The sequence below is a fragment of the Macrobrachium nipponense genome, chromosome 29, assembly GCF_015104395.2.
Source record: "Macrobrachium nipponense isolate FS-2020 chromosome 29, ASM1510439v2, whole genome shotgun sequence".
Taxonomy (NCBI): Eukaryota; Metazoa; Arthropoda; class Malacostraca; order Decapoda; family Palaemonidae; genus Macrobrachium; species Macrobrachium nipponense.
Window position 1 is genome coordinate 207,349 of NC_061092.1, and position 12,726 is coordinate 220,074.

General features: G+C 36.1%; 1 protein-coding gene across 1 annotated transcript in view; it reads left to right on the top strand.

The window, feature by feature from the left end:
• The window catches only part of LOC135206030 (fibrillin-2-like), a 141,822-nt gene that overhangs the window by 47,635 nt on the left and 81,461 nt on the right, over positions 1-12,726 (top strand). The window contains 1 exon segment of the mRNA XM_064237200.1: positions 12,237-12,354. Coding sequence (XP_064093270.1) covers positions 12,237-12,354 — 118 coding nt within the window.

Here is a 12,726-nt window from a genome sequence, read left to right on the forward strand (position 1 = left end):
ATAAAGGCGTCCTTCGACCATTTCGTCGCATCGGCATTATTGTACACACGTGGAATTTGTTTGTTCACATAGATTTCGTTTGTTAACGTAAATTCATGTTAGTGATTTCGCTTTCTTTACAGTAAGTTACTTTATCGTGTTGTGTGTGAACTTAATTATACTTACGTTATTAGCCATGGGTCCCAAGAATGTTGCTGAAGTTCACAGAAAGAAGAGGATGCTTTTTATGGAGACGAAGATGGAGATAATTAAAAAGTATGAAGCTGGCATGCAGTTAAATGTGATCACTAAGGAATACGGCCGAAATCCGTCGACGATAGGCACCATCCTTAAGCAGAAGGAAGCCATCAGAGCGGTTACACCTTCCAAGGGTGTGACTATTTTGACCAACAAGAGGAGTCACGTGCATGATGAGATGGAGAGGCTGCTTCTTGTATGGATTAAGGACAAAGAAATTGCTGGCAATATGATAACTGATACGGCAATCTGCCACAAGGCCAGCGCTATTTTCGGTGATCTGAGTGCCCAGGCCGAAGACAACGCAGAAGGGACATCGAGGGCAACCCCAGACTTCAAGGCTTCTTGGGGTTGGTTTGATAAATTTCGTAAACGGACTGGCATCCATTCGGTGGTGCGGCATGAGGAGGCTGCCAGCTCAGACACGAAAGCGGCCAAAGCCTCTATTAAGACATTCGAGGAGATGACAATCAAGGAAGGCTACAGTTCTCAGCAAGTCTTCAACTGTGACGAGACTGGCCTTTTTTGGGAAAAAATGCCTCGTCAGACGTACATCACAGAGGAAGAGAAGAAGCTAACTGGGCATAAGCCTATGAAAGACAGGCTTATTCTTGCACTTTGTTCTAACGCCAGTGGGGATTGTAAGGTGAAGCCCCTGCTTGATTATCATTCCAAGACTCCTCGAGCCTTCAAGACCCACAAAGTGCTTAAGGAGAAGCTCCCGGTGATGTGGAGGGCTAATGCAAAAGCCTGGGTAACGAGACTTGTTCACAGAGTGGGTAAATCTGTGTTTCGGCCCCACAGTGAAGAAATTCTTGGAAGAGAAGCGCCTCTTTCTGAAATGTCTGCTGTTGTTGGACAATACCCCTGCTCACTCTCCTGGCCTCGAGGAAGATATCCTAGTGGAATATTCTTTTATCTAGGTTCTTTATCTTCCGCCTAACACCACCCCTCTCCTCCAGCCCATGGACCAGCAACAGCAAGTGATATCGAACTTCAAGAAGCTGTATACAAAACCTCTTTTCAAGAGATGTTTTGACATCACCGATACCACAAACCTCACCTTGCGTGAATTTTGGAAGGAGCATTTCAATGTCGTGATATGCATCTGACTCATCGATCAAGCTTGGCAGGAGGTTTTGAGGCGAACCTTGAATTCTTTGTGAAGGAAACTTCGGCCTGATGCCGTATCTGCCTGAGATTTCAAGGGATTCAATGTGGGCGGAGCTGATGCAGATTTAGAAACAGTTGACGATCCTGAAACTGTTTCGCAACCAGATCTTGACGAGATCGTTGCACTCAGCAAGTCGATGGGGCTGGTCGTCGACGAGGACGACATCAATGACCTTCTCGAGGAGAACCAAGAGGAGCTTACAATGGATGACTGAAGGAGTTGGAGGCCATGCAACATAACGTCGTTTAAGAAGAGTTCTAGGTTTTTTGTAAAGTCAAGTGTTAATGTTTTCTGCCATTTGTTAATGTGTTTCGTAAAGTTTAATGTTAATGCTTTCTGCCATTTTTTAATGTTTCGTAAAGTTAAGTGTCCTCCTCTGTCACCACTTTCAGACATCGCCTTACTCGAAACGTAAGGTTCCACATTTTATTACATATGTACGTACAGTATTTCTTGTACCCTGTACACTAATACACTTTATTTACAGGTCAGTCACAGTTACGTTAGGTATTGAATGGTTCAAATTGTTGTATTTCATTGTTTATTGGTGAATTTAGCTTTATTATAAAATTTACTGTGGTGTTTTTGTAGCACTTGGAACGAATTAGGCAATTTAATGTAAAATGTAGGTCTAGATAGGAAAAATCAGGTTACGAAGGCTGCTTCGGAACGGATTAATTTCGTTTCCTGAGGCACTACTGTATATATATATATGATGGTTGGTGAAGAGAAGAGACATAATGAATGATGTCTATTATTATAAGTTAGTTTAATGAGACCCATGAGAAGCACTCCTTGAACTAGCAAAGCAATTTAAGGATAAGTGAGACCTACTCCTTCCAGTGAGATTCCCATTGTATTCGTACATGTAGAACTGTTCCATTCAAAAATCTGTTCGTCTTTGTTTGATTAATATTTGTATATCACTATAGTGTGCATTTCAGTGTTTGGTTTTATAGATTTTAATGAATGATTTAGAAGTGTATTGTTGTAATTTCCCTGGCCAATATTATTTTTGTAGATATATTTATCAATTTATTATGGCTTTGTTCCAAATAAAGAGTACAGTGCTGTTAGATGTTATATACAAAACAGGTTGCTTTTGCATGAAAATTTAACTGTTAATTGATATTAAAATCCTTAGGATCAGAACTAGTCACGTTTTTCAGCCCGTTTTGGCACTGGGAAAATTTTTATATTTAGTGTCCCTCACTTGTGCTAATTAGCTTTGTGGGGTATATATAAACTATTGATATCATGCAGCTTCTATTGCTTGACACTCCCATCTTTTCTTGGTTAATGGAAACTGCATGTGCTTCTGATACAATAACAATTGTTTTCCATTTCATTGTACTTATTTGTATTTGGTATTATTTGGTCTTTAAGACCATGTGCTATTTTTAATAGTAAAATAGTAATATAGTAAGTCTTAAGCAGGAATGCAAGCATGGGATTCTGAATAGTTTTACCACATTCCCAGTACTGCAATATGCTATATATATTAGGGCTGTTACCTCGTATAATAAGGCGCCCTATGAGGTAATGTTAGACTTGAGATAATCTTACGCTAAGTCGGTTGGTATTGCACTTCCATATTCATTGGAGTGTCTTGGGGTTTGTAGATCACTTACGAAGTCGGTATTATCTTCTTTGGTTATGACGACGATGTGTTAAACTCATGATGATTCGGCAATGATGTGAGGTTCTAGTAGAAACCACGAAGTACAAAAAATACTTATATTCTCTGAGATTACATGGTGAAGATCAAGTAGGATTGTACAGGTCTTCTAATGACGATAGCTTGATCGCTTCTGCCAATGATGATGGATAATTCTATTCTGTTCTACATGATAAAGCTTAGATAAAGAGGTACAGGTCTGCCAATGATGATGGCTAACTCTATTCTGACTACCATCTTGGTTACAAATCATAAAGGAAGCAGGCAGTAGCTCGAACATACGAACATACAATCAGATGACATAGTTACTAATCACGTAGGCCGCTTGAGCTATAGGTCACGGTGTTTGTCTCAAGCAGGGAGCTTGGACTAATGTTTCAAAACAAATGAATGACCACAGATGACGGCATGTCCTCTTAACCTACATACTTTATCGTCTCTGGTCTGATCATATTCCTGCAAGCAATCTGGTTGACCTCTTTAGTTTTAGTCTTTTATATACATGGAATAACATTCCATATTTTTATTATGTAATCACTTACATAAAAGCTCGGTCAGCTACCAAAACCAACCACTGAATATTACTCAAGCTTGACTTGCATTTGACTTATAGGAGTGTGATACAGACACTATGTGAATATATATAGATATATAGAAAATACTTATAAGTAAAAATAAATTCATGGTGTACACAAATACAGATTCAAGTAATAAGATATAAAACATAATATGCATATGAAGGTATTCGTAAATAATAGTGATCACGTGATTTATACTGATACAGTTTTTCACTTCATCTCTTTTAAGATACATATGCTACAGAAAATACTAATGTACTCTGATAATCGCATACAATAAAAATTAACATGATAAAAATCATATTTTAACTGATAAAAATTTCATATATGAATTGATAAAAATTATTAATGTTTATGCTGATTGATTCGTTGATTTTTATGCTATCTGTTTTATATCTGCAGTTATTGGTAAGATAAAGGGTAACAGATTGATTATAGGCTACCTGATTTATTTATACATATGTATATGGATTCATATAATTATGATTAATATATGTGCACTTTAAATAGATTCCTAGTGCGTACACGCAAAGATATATATCGATTCTGTTATTTATGATCATTTATATAATAGATTCCTAGTGCGTACACGCAAAGATATATTTCGACTGTTATTTATGATCATTTATATATAGGATACATGATACTTTATATATAGGATACATGACCGAGGTTATACTACTACACATTTAACTAGCGTTCGAACAACTTTTCGTCCATTACACAGTTCCAGACAACCACCTATAGCCAAATGAAATGGCCAATTCCAAATGGTTAAAACAAGGGGAAAATTTGCCTGGGCGGGGTCCAACGTTCTATTTTGCGCTCATACTTGTTCTCTGCATCCTAAGCCACACGAATACGTTCGTGATGAATAAAATCATCCCCAGCACGAGTCCTTCGCCAGCAACGTAGAGTTGAATATCCTTCTGGTCGTAATTGTCGGAAGTATGTCCCTTTTGTAGTCGATTTCCGACAGCCGCCGGAGCGTTCCGCATTAAAACGAGATTAACGACGGGATACGGGTGTCGGTCGAAGAATTCCATGAGATAAGCTTATTCACTTATGATGGTGCTTATTCCTTTCACATTGTAGGCGGTTGTTACTTGACTGCCGTAGTCCGCAGCGACGAGCGATTTTTTGAAGTTGCGATGTGAAACTCTCGTACTGCAGGATACTGTAACCAGGTTCCATTAATCAGCCTACAAGTGAAATTATACTTGTCACAAGGGCAAAGTAAATTCAGAACATCAAATATGGGAGGGAGAAAGCCATTAAGAACAGACTTAACCCACATGAATTCGCTGATATTTTATGGAATTCAAAAGAGTCAGCTGTACAAACTTTTTTATCCATGGCATTAACAATGAGTGAACCTATCCAGGTCTATGATGACTGTGAAAATATCCATAATTATAAAAAATAAACAGATATCAACACGAATCCCAAAGAAAATTTGATATTACTGTTAGTAAGTTACTAGACAAAGAAATGGAAAACGGAGCTATTTGTAAGATTGCCAGGCAACATAAGAGTCAAAGAGAATATTAATCATGATTCTGTATTTCTCTATGCTTACTGAAATTAAGTTGTGATAAAATCCGATCCTATGTGCCCCTAACAGAAGTTTCATATTCAATTTTCTCACGCGCATCCTCTGAGGTTAATTTATAGGCAAGAGATGCTATGAAAGAACCCATTATGTAACTAATTTCTATATAAACTTTGGGTTTTTTCAAGAAAATGTGTCATTTTCCCATGAATGTGATTTACTTGAATTGTAATAGACTAATATTGCAAGTAAATATTTCATATCCATGACTTGATACTTCTAAATGTCCGTTTACCAATGTCATAAGCTGAATTATTGACTCTAATTGTCTATGAGGTTCAGAAAAAATTAATTCATTTTGATGTTATAGAAATTCTATTTGCTTATTTTGTTCATTAATTTTAAAATGATTGCAAGTCCTTAACTAAAGTTGCATTGTGCATACAGATAGACACTTGTACCTAACGTCTGCCTTGCCCATGGGAAGTTCGGGCTAAGCATTCCTTTCTCCAGCAACCTGCTTTGCAAGCGTTTTGTTGATGTTAAAAGGAACAATGCTGATCCGGCAATGCGTCAGGCACCTTCTAGACTGATGACGTCGTCACCAGCTTAAGAGTTACGTTACTTGCTGTAATAAATACGACTTTAGTATAAATTGGGTATTTTTTGTTTTTAATACTCCACTCACACGAGAAGAATGTCTGAAAAAAAAAACAGTACCAAAATTGAACAATATATTAGTTTCATGTTGGAAATCTGCATGGTTGTAAATAAATGTAATTATGTTAAATTAGATATTCCTTATTCAAACTAATGAAAAAGGTTTCCATACAAATTTTATATATATTATTTGCCCTATGAGATCCATATAGGATTATTCCATTGATATACATTTTCACTTCTAGACTTCCTGACTTTAAAATCTCTTTTATTTTATTTATTTATTTTTTTTTTTTTCATTGACTACGAATATAAATCACCAGGACAGACAATATGTCAGTAGGTTTTGATATGTGTTTGAACTTTTAGCTTATTTGTCATTACTAAAGCGTTAAGTTAGAGTTCAAATCTTTACGCATATATATTTGGATATTTAATTAACCTATGGTTACGTTTTTGCTTATTGATTTTATCGTGATTCGTTTTTTGTTATAATTTGTAACCCTTCCGACTTCTTACGGAGTGTATTATATCGACTCCACTTGTATCCATATTTATTTTATTTTTTATATATTTATTTTTATATTTTTTTATATATATTTGATAAATTAATGGTTGGCTTGAATATGTGGAAAAGTGTTCTAGCGGCATAACGTATAAGGCTACTTGCGGTATCATTTCTACAGATACAAGATATGAATGATAAAGGTATTTAAAACCGTGAGAACCGCTATAATCCAGTTCGGATCCAATATCACAAATGTAACTCATAAGACATTGACACTTTTTTATTTATCCGTTATTCTACCAAACCGATTGACTCTGGGTGATAAAATATATTATTGGTTTTCTTAATGGAAAGGAATTCACACAACGAGTTAAGGAGATTATTGATTTACACCACCCGAGTCAGATTATCATGTGTTGAATTCCATGTTTACTGATTTAGCACTCATAAATATTCCTAGTGCACTCAATTGCAGTGTTTTTTTTTTTTTTTTTTTTTTTTAGTGCTATTAATTCTATATAACGTGTCAAGGCGACTATTAACACTAAGAGGTGTTTATTTCCTCTGTCAGACTCGTAACTCTGTTAATGATTCTACATGTATTCTTTCAAGGACTGATTTGGCACATGATAGGCCCTTAAACTGACAGGTGTCTTAGTGTGTCCCTTGTTTTCATGACACGTGTTACAATCAGTTATGTGCTTTTTATATCTGTAAGCATTGTAGGCCAGTAAAACAGTGATTTGGCTTTCTGTGACATAATAGGTAACCCTGGATGACGGAATGCAACCAGTTTAGGACGATTGGTATGAAAGAGATTATTACTAATACCTGGTCGTCAGTCATCTGCTGTGTTCTTCGGGATTTCCTCGTCACGGACCTACATATAATATTACATTTGATTACATTATTCTGATACACATACTTTAAATATACTTTTGCTTTAGGGTTTCTGCTCAAAGTGTTTATTGTTTTGCTTAGCCGCTGACCCTGTTTCCGTTCGAAGTGTTTATTGTTTTGCTTATTGCTGTCGACTCTTGCTTTGTTCAGTTTGTAACAGTTTGGCGCTCCAACCCAGATATTCAATGCTCGCGATCTCTTGGGTTAATGAATTTTCTTGTTTAGATACGGTTTTAACAATAGGCACGGATATTTCTATATCTTTTAGTCCAATTAATGGTTCTTTGCAGTATGGTGCGGGATTGCGGGATAATGCGTCAGCTATGATAATTGCTTTCCCAGTTAGATATCTTAACTTGGCTCCAAAGACCTGAATGATCATATGTCACCGAGTTCCTTTGGGGGTGTGATTAAGCCTTTTCGGTAAGTGACTTATGGTCAGTAAGGACTTTAATAGGATAGCCATAGATTATGAACTTAAAATGTACTAGTGAGTTAACGATACCTAGCCCTTCCTTGCCTATTACTGCATATTTACTTTCAGAGGGCTTTAGTTTACGTGAATAAAAAGCTATAGGAAAGAACTGTTTATCATATTACTGAAGTAGTACCCCTCTTACCCCTTGGTCTGAGGCATCTGTTGCTATAAAAAAAAAAAAAAATTCCTTATTTAAATCAGGGATTTTTAAGTTAGGTGAGCTGCATTATTCCGCTTTTAATTAAGATATTGAACGCCTGTTGATGCTTTTTAGACCATAATAAATCTACGCTCTTCTTCGTAAGATCTGTTAAAGGAGCTCTCATGATTGAAGAGTTACATATTTACATACGATTGTAATACCCACTACAGCGCAAAAGTGCTGTATCCCCTTTTTACGTTAATAGGTACCGGAAGTTATGAATAGCCGACACCTTAACATGGACTACTTTAAGACCTTGACTAGACACATAAAACCTAGATAAACATGTTCGGTTTTTAAAGACTCACATTTAGATATTTTACTCTGAGATTATTTGTCTTTATCTCTGTAGCACTAGCTCTAGTTTATGTGAATGTACTTCTAAGGTATTTAGAAAAGATTATAAGACCAACCATATAAGCATGTAGGGTATCCCCTAAAAGTCTCCAAACACTATATTGTAATTGATGCGCAACGTAAGCCGGAGGCATACGTAAAAATTGATAATGTCCCCTAAGTGTGCTGAAAACGGTGTATGAGGTACAATCACGTAGGTAATAGTATCTGGTAAAAGCCTTTAAGTAAGTCCAAGCTGGTGAAAAATTTATTCTAACCTAACAGAGATAAGATGTCGTCGGTACATGGCACTGGAAACTATCGGGAGTCGTTTCCTTATTTAAGCGACAGAAATCTACGCAGATATGCCAAGTCCGATCTTTTATGGCATGACGTTTGAGGGAAAAATTATATGGGCTTATTTGATTTCCTAATGACTCCTATTACTAACATTTTTCAACTTCGTCATTTATCTCTATTTTGAAATTTCATTGAGAGTCTATACGAAGGTACGTATGTAGCTTTATGTTTGTCCTTAGACCGTATTTTGTGTTAAATTACATCCGTTTTCCCCAGAGATCACTCGCTAGTGGAGAAACTTCCTGGTATTCAGATAAAAGATAAAAAAAAATTTCTGCTGAATCACCTCTGCTTGAATGACTTTACGGATATTACTTTAGATAGAGTATAAGAGAGATTCATCTACGACTGGTTGGGCGTGATTAAAAATTAGCAATAATAAAAAATGCGATATTTATATGTATAGGTTTTGTGGATTACTAGATTAACTTGTTGCTGTGAGTCAACCGTGTAAAGGGCTTTGTTCGCGGAAATCGTTATATTTCAGAGTGTCGGGAAGGATTAAAATTTCAGATCCCAGCAAAGTCTTTTTACACACACTAAGACATTCGAGGGTGCATGCTTCTCGAGATTTTGCGTGCAAACTGCGACTGCGGTTGTGGGAGAATTCTGTTGGGTCATTTGTGAGACAGATGTGTAGTTCCTCTATATAAGTTATTATTTGATTAACTTTTTTTTTTTTGTTTCTTTTGTTCAAAACGGATTTTAATATGTTTGAAGGTTTATAGAATTTTCCTTTGATAAACACGCCTTATTTTGCAGGAGGTAAGATAATATTTTGTATACCCTAGATGGATATCTTACAATTACACTAGATACAGATCAATGTTTTTTATAACTATAGAGGTATCTGTAAGCGCTCACTTATCCGGACTTCTCATTAGGGAAGTTTGAACAACAGACGGTGAGTCCGTAAATACAGGATATTACGTGTACTAAAGGAATAAAACAAGATATTCTAATTTTTACGGCGCGTACAGTCGGGCTTAATCCACCAGTATTTATAATAACTTAATGTATTAAAATTACGAAAACCTGCTCTGATTACTTGATACGGTTGTGTGATTCATAGGAAAAAAAAAAGCATTGGCCTAAAAAAAGGTATGGTATAAATGATCCAACATCGTTTTTCCTCTCCGCTGAAGTCGCTTATGTGGAATGTGCTTTGCTTTGAACACTCGGCAGATTTAACTGACCCTGACCGTCTGACTAGATGACACAGTAACCGAGTTTGCTTTGTTTGATTCTGATATTTAGGGCTACTGTTTACCATCGGCAACGTATTGTGTGTTTTTAGCATTCTGTTGTTGGTTACGTATAAAGCAACGAACGTATGAATGACGAACTATTAGGAACTGAGCGATTACTATTAAGACAAGTTATCTCTACTGCATTCAATATTAACTGTTTGTACTTGCTGTTGTTTACTTCATTCTTTGCTAAAATTTGAAATAGTGAGGGATCCTGGTCAGCGCATTTAGCCTAATGAAAGTTTTTTACAGACATGTTATTCCTTGCGATCCAGCTGTATTTTTAAAATTAAGTTGAGTCATTGAGGTTCGATATTTTATATAACTCAAAAAACTCAAGGCTAAAACTGCGATCGGGACTTTGCAAAGGAGCATTTATTGTCATGACCCGAAATAGTGTTACCTCTAATTTATCTAGATTTGTACGGGTGTTCCACTTGTTTTTGTGTGTCTTCTAATCACTATGGTGCCTAACGACCCTATCCATGCATCTGTATAAATACAGACGTCCACTGCGTAAACGCATATTCACTGTTTGCGTAAACGCATATTCACTGTTTAATATGATTTGTTATGTAAAGGATTAATAATCACCCAAAATGATAAAATTAACATAGTATATGATTATGATATTTCAGGAGAACTTCTGGAAACAGAAACTCAAAGATAAAAAGCTCGCAGTAGCGAAATCTCAATGATGTAGATAATTTCTGTAAAAAGGTAAGATTAAGAATGTCTCGTAACTTCAGCCACAGGAATAACGAAATTCGACCTGCACTTAGTTACTCCAAATGAATAAAAAACTGTACTTAGCTTGCTTTTGTGGGAAGTCACGGTGTTCCGATAACGACACACGGCCTTGGCCCTCCTTCTCTGTTTAGCGGATGACTGGTTTGGCTTCAGTTTCCCCCGTGCGCGTTGTTTGGATGATTCGAGCCCTTGAAGATCCGATGCTGCAAACGCGTTCGTTTTGTTTCTTGAAGTGCCGGAAACGCTCAATAACGATGTTTTCTTGAATGATTCTAATGAGAGACGAAGCTTGCGTTGCCGTAGGAAAAAAGACACGTCGGGTTTGTTTCTTGAAGTTATTCACTACTGAAATTGCTCACTAAACGATGATGATAAGTTGCTTGAAGAATCTCTTGCTTTCGTCGTCGTTGACTTCTGATGATACATTATTTATTATTCTGGTTTTTCTTCGGAAGACGTTGAAGAGTTCTTGTTGTTTTCTGAAGTTGCTCACTAAACGATGATACTAAGTTGCTTGAACAATCTCTTGCTTTTGTCGTCGTTGACTTCTGATGCGATACATTATTCATTATTCTGGTTTTTCTTCGGAAGACGTTGTAGAGTTCTTCTGGTAATCTGTCACCAATATTAGGGCTGTTGCCTCGTATAATAAGGCGCCCTATGAGGTAATGTTAGACTTGCGATAATCTTACGCTAAGTCGGTTGGTATTGCACCTCCATATTCATTGGAGTGTCTTGGGGTTTGTAGATCACTTACGAAGTCTGTATTATCTTCTTTGGTTATGACGGACGCCGATGTGTTAAACTCATGATGATTCGGCAATGATGTGAGGTTCTAGTAGAAACCACGAAGTACAAAAAATACTTATATTCTCTGAGATTACATGGTGAAGATAAAGTAGGATTGTACAGGTCTTCTAATGACGATAGCTTGATCGCTTCTGCCAATGATGATGGCTAATTCTATTCTGTTCTACATGATGAAGCTTAGGTAAAGAGGTACAGGTCTGCCAATGATGATGGCTAACTCTATTCTGACTACCATCTTGGTTACAAATCATAAAGGAAGCAGACAGTAGCTCGAACATACGAACATACAATCAGATGACATAGTTACTAATCACGTAGGCCGCTTGAGCTATAGGTAACAGTGTTTGTCTCAAGCAGGGAGCTTGGACTAATGTTTCAAAACAAATGAATGACCACAGATGACGGCATGTCATCTTAGCCTACATACTTTATTGTCTCTGGTCTGATCACATTCCTGCAAGCAATCTGGTTGACCTCTTTAGTTTTAGTCTTTTATATATATATGGAATAACATTCCATATTTTTATTATGTAATCACTTACACATAGACTCAGTAGGGGGACATTGTATCTATTTTCTCTCTTAGAGACTTCTACGATGAATATTCTTATTACCCTTTTCTACTTCAATTTCTCTTTATAACTGATCATGAAAAATGATTGTTGATCCTTTTCTTTTATAAATTAAAGTTAAGATACTTCTTTTATGGAAAATTCTAAAAGTACTTCAGTTCACATAAAAATTATTTTTCTTTTCATTTCAGATGTTGATGAATGTTTAGCTGGTGTTGCTAACTGTATGCCTGGTCAGATATGTGTCAACACAGAAGGAGCATTTGAATGTCGTGTTGAATGTCAAGATGGCTTTAGATATGATCCAACGTAAGGGTACATAAAGCAGATTGTGGAACTTTTTTATGATGCTGATTCACATAGGTTAGAGATAAAGTATTATAAAATATATTTACATCAGTACAGAAAACTATGATAATTATACTTTTGTATGTTGTTTGCTGCTAGCCATGTTTGACAAAATACCTGAAACCTAATATTGTAAGAAAAGTCAGCTTTGTGTTTTTATTCCTTACATTGATATTATTGACATTTGTACTAAAGTTAGTAAAATTTATTTTAATGAAATCATATTGTAGGAAAATCGTTGTTTCCATGCAAATAGTTATGATTATTTTGAAGTACTACAGAAACTAAAATTAGCATTTTAAAATAGGAAAAAACAACTAAGAAATAAAGTTA